At 41.9% G+C, this 4,324-nt stretch overlaps 1 protein-coding gene across 1 annotated transcript; it reads left to right on the plus strand.

The window, feature by feature from the left end:
- The first annotated feature begins 936 nt into the window (after positions 1-936).
- LOC137729531 (thaumatin-like protein 1b) lies at positions 937-3,622 on the plus strand. The gene is made up of 4 exons (XM_068468506.2): positions 937-1,367; positions 1,480-2,170; positions 3,086-3,188; positions 3,316-3,622. The coding sequence occupies exons 1-3, from the start codon at positions 1,307-1,309 to the stop codon at positions 3,156-3,158; spliced, it is 825 nt and encodes a 274-aa protein (XP_068324607.1). The 5' UTR covers positions 937-1,306; the 3' UTR covers positions 3,159-3,188; positions 3,316-3,622.
- The last annotated feature ends 702 nt before the right edge of the window (positions 3,623-4,324 follow it).

Raw genomic sequence — 4,324 nt, forward strand, 5'->3', positions numbered from 1 at the left:
TGAGTTGGCTATTGAATTTGCTTATGAACAGGTCATCTTCGAGTCCAACTCTTTGGAGGTAATCAATCCCTTAATGGGGGATATAACAAATGGCAGTTGGGAAGGATGCCCGATCTTGGTGAAAATCAAGATGCTTAGGGATTCTTTCCAAGACTGTCGCTGGTCTTGGACTGTAAGATCGGCCAATTAGACGGCAGATTGCTTGGCATTGCTAAGTAATTTGGAGATGTGCGAAAACACTTGGGTCAATCGACGTCCATCTTGATTGGTTCATGTGCTTAACAAAGATGATTTACCCTATCCTCCGTAATGCTTATTTTGTTTTGGTGGTGTTGGGGGATGACGTGTTTGCTTTAGTTGCAACGTCTTAGCAAATGTAACCTCATTCACTACCTTTTATCTTTTTTATTTGCAGCTTGCTTGCCTTTACTGTAGGCTTTCCTTGTACATCTGGCTTTTGCTCTAATAATGAATATTCTAGTTTCACCCAAAAAAAAACAAAGAACATTACCAAGCAAGCCTTGAAAGAGAATCATTGATTATTGATATTGATCTTAAACCACTTACACAAAGGGACTTGTATTTTTTTTTTTTTTTTAAGAGAAACAACTGATGACAAGTTACGGACATATATTTATTATGATTATTATTATTATTTATTTATTGGGCATTGAATGAAAAGAACGTGGCATGTATAGTAATTGAGGGTTCGTTGAAAAAAAAAAAAGTAATTGAGATAAATGTAGATTACAGAAAGGCCCTACCATAATAATTGAAGTACACAAAATCCTCTCGTAGCATCACACTCACGCCATGTGCCGCTTCATGCTTGCTTCTGTCGCCACTGCATTTCTCTCCTTTTTTTTCTTTTTCCTTTTCCGGGTCCCAGACAATGCCAAATGTACACAGCCTGGTTGGACCAGTACACACTAGAGTTTCCTCTCAATTCAATTAATCAACCGGATAAACAATGGCTTGTATAAATCAATAATGCTAAAGTGCAAGTGTCTCAAATAATATCCTCAACTATTTCTTGGCGTTCCATAGACTCTACTTGAGACACCATCGGCTTGGCTTGACGTTCCGTTCCATATTCATACAAATCTCTCCCAACAAAGGCATTGGAGACAGTTGACGGGTGCAATGGAAAAAGGTCGAGTAAAATTTGACCGGTAAAATTTGGCGCCAACACGGTGCCGCTTTCCCCCACTGGTTTAACCCAAAAACCACAAAAAGCAAAAGAAAAATCCTTCTAAGCTTCTAGTCTTCTCTCAAGAAAAGTAAGCTTCTTTGGCATTCTTCTTCAATGGATCGTCCTCAACTCTCTGCCTCTCTCCTCACACTTCTCGCACTCTCTTTCTTCTCAGGTAAATCTCTAAATTCAAATTATCTCTCCCACCCAATTCTTATATTTCCCGGAAAATCAAAACCCATTTCTCAAAATTTCATTTTTTCTCTAAATTTTTTTGGTTCTTGCAGAAGTGAACTCAGCTTCTTTCAAGCTAGTCAACAAGTGCCGCTACCAAGTATGGCCCGGAATACTTTCCGGCGCCAATTCGGCGCCTCTCTCCCCCACTGGCTTTGCGCTCAAGCCCGGCAAGTCCCGGACCCTCTCCGTACCCAACTCTTGGTCGGGTCGGATCTGGGCTCGGACTCTGTGCACCGAATACTCGCCCGGTAACTTCTCCTGCGTCACAGCCGACTGCGGCTCGGGAAAAATCGAGTGTGCCGGAGGCGGCGCTAAACCGCCGGCTACGTTGGCCGAGTTCACGCTCAACGGTGCCGACGGGTTGGATTTTTATGACGTCAGCTTGGTGGACGGGTACAACCTGCCGATGCTGGTGGTGCCGCGTGGAGGAACAAGAGGGGGGTGCAGCCCGACTGGGTGCCTTGTGGACTTGAACCGCAAGTGCCCCAGGGCGCTGAGGGTGCGTGAGGGAGGATGGGGGAGCGTGGCGTGTAGGAGCGCGTGCGAGGCGTTTGGGGATCCACAGTTTTGTTGTAGCGAGGGGTACGCTACGCCCGACACGTGTCAACCGTCGGCGTACTCGCTGTTTTTCAAGCATACTTGCCCACGCTCGTATAGCTACGCGTACGACGACAAGACTAGCACTTACACGTGCGCCTCCGCCGACTACGTCATCATATTCTGCCCCTTGCCTTATACGAGGTAACATTATTCATGTTACATACACGAGATGTGTTTTTGATTTCATATATAATTAGGGGAAAAAAAAATTAAATGTATTAGCCTAGGAGGTTACTCGAAGACGATTAATTTGTTCATATTGTACATATATCGGGATGATATTATAACCTAACATGTCAAACTGTCCGAAAATGTCGTAACCTAACTTGGTTAGGGTTTAGGATATTATTCAATTATCTTTATGAGTTATTGGAGTTGTTGAATATGATGGGCATGCAGAAGGTGCGGGGTGCATGCTCCCTAATTTGCACCTTTTCATGCGCCAAGGGTTGCTTAGAGCTAATAGTAGCGATTTCGGCGTCCTCGAAATCCTGCCAATATGTTGTTTCAATGCCACAAAAACAGAGAACAATGTAGAAGACAAACCTGAAGGTTGATGTGCAAGTGGGGCTGTTTCTAAATGACCAAAACTTGTTGGTTAATTCAGGGTCTTGGCTCAAGGTTTTAAGAGTACAACGTTGTCAGTACAGCAGAAACTAAGATATAGTTTGTAGTTACAAGTAGAAATCTCTGTACATGATTATACGACCGCATCATTTTGTTTATTAGTGTCTGGTTTGTCACTACTTCATATAATTAAACTGGTGCTGCGACATCTGTGGTAAAACTAATCAAATTCTTTGAATTTATAAATTTGCAATGTACACTTGTGTCCTGTCTATTGCTTATCGGTGAAGTTTCACCAGTGGTTGTGAGGAAGACACCGAGTTCTATAGACCATGCCCCGTGCATTATACTTAGGGTAGTTGAAGGAGTTCTGTTAATTTGCTTCATCTATTCCAATGCATAATGAACAATTGATATGTTGAGTCTATCACGTTACGCAATTGAGTTAAGTCTCGTGAACATAACTGGTGCCTTGTCTGGAATTTTCAGTCTAAAGGTGTTGGGAGCTCGAAAAGATGGGGCAGCGCTACCACTGGTTAACAAGACCATGATGTACTTCTAAGGAGCCACCATGCAAGTGGTGCTTCCACAGGTCTGGTCTGGATGCCTCTAATCGTTCATTCTGCCTCTACTGCATGTGCAGCAGCACACATTTGGTCTTTCCAGTTTCGGTCTCTATTTGTGTGCTTTATGACTAACCTTGTTTCTCACATTTCCAGGAAGGTAGTATTACAAATCCCGGGTGAAGTGCAGGTGCCACGGTCGATAACTAGCTTTACGCCTGAACTTCCTCATTGCAGTTGCCATTAGTTCACTGGTAAGGATAGTGGAAAAAATTCCACCGTTCCAAGAAAATCTTGTATGAAATCCTATATACATAGGACTGTTCGAATTTTGTGTAGTTGATCGCTCCTATGAAGTCGTATGTACGTAGGACTGTTCGAATTTTGCCTCTGATAACTTGTTACTTCAAAAGATGAGTGCAATATTAGAAGAAAGAAACTCCAAAGTTCTTAAATTGAAAAACTGCAAGTTCCAGTGAAGGAAAATTATACACTTTCCAGGATAGGATTGAAATGGACACAAAGATATCTGCACAAGGCATCTTGGGCTATACTGGCCTTACACAAGTCCATTCGCTATGGATAAGCCAACCAAACCACTCGCTACGTGAACAAGTCCATTATAACACCCGAATTGGCTATTAATGTTAATACAGTTTCATAAAGTCTAAATTCATCGATCATCTAACATGGGAATGCGTTTTAATATCATATGAAGGGGACCTATGTTACATGTGTTTGGGGGAACAAGATTCTATCTGGATTCTCTTTGTAAGGATCTTAGGGATAAGTTTACCATATCCATTCATTAGTCATTCTGCAATCAGAAATTATTTTGAATTTTTTATTTAAAATTAAACACAAATAGTATTTAACGAAAGCTGACCGCATAATGCACGATGAACGATTAAGATGAATTGATCTCTAAGATTCTCACAAACACAATTCGGAGAAGATCCTCACAAAAAGGACAGAAGAAAATCCTCATCCGTGTTCGGGGACACTGTGAACTTGTCGAATTGGCTTAGGACATGTTACGTGGGCGGTAGTTTTATTTTAACCTCTGCTCTTAAAAAGAACCACAGTTATTTAAATATCTGTAGTCCTTCTCTCTTTATTTCCAAATTTAGGACGCAAGTTAAGCAGTAAAGCCACGTGAAAGGTG

Source organism: Pyrus communis, chromosome 10 (assembly GCF_041283825.1).
Source record: "Pyrus communis isolate YQ-2024b chromosome 10, ASM4128382v1, whole genome shotgun sequence".
Classification (NCBI taxonomy): Eukaryota; Viridiplantae; Streptophyta; class Magnoliopsida; order Rosales; family Rosaceae; genus Pyrus; species Pyrus communis.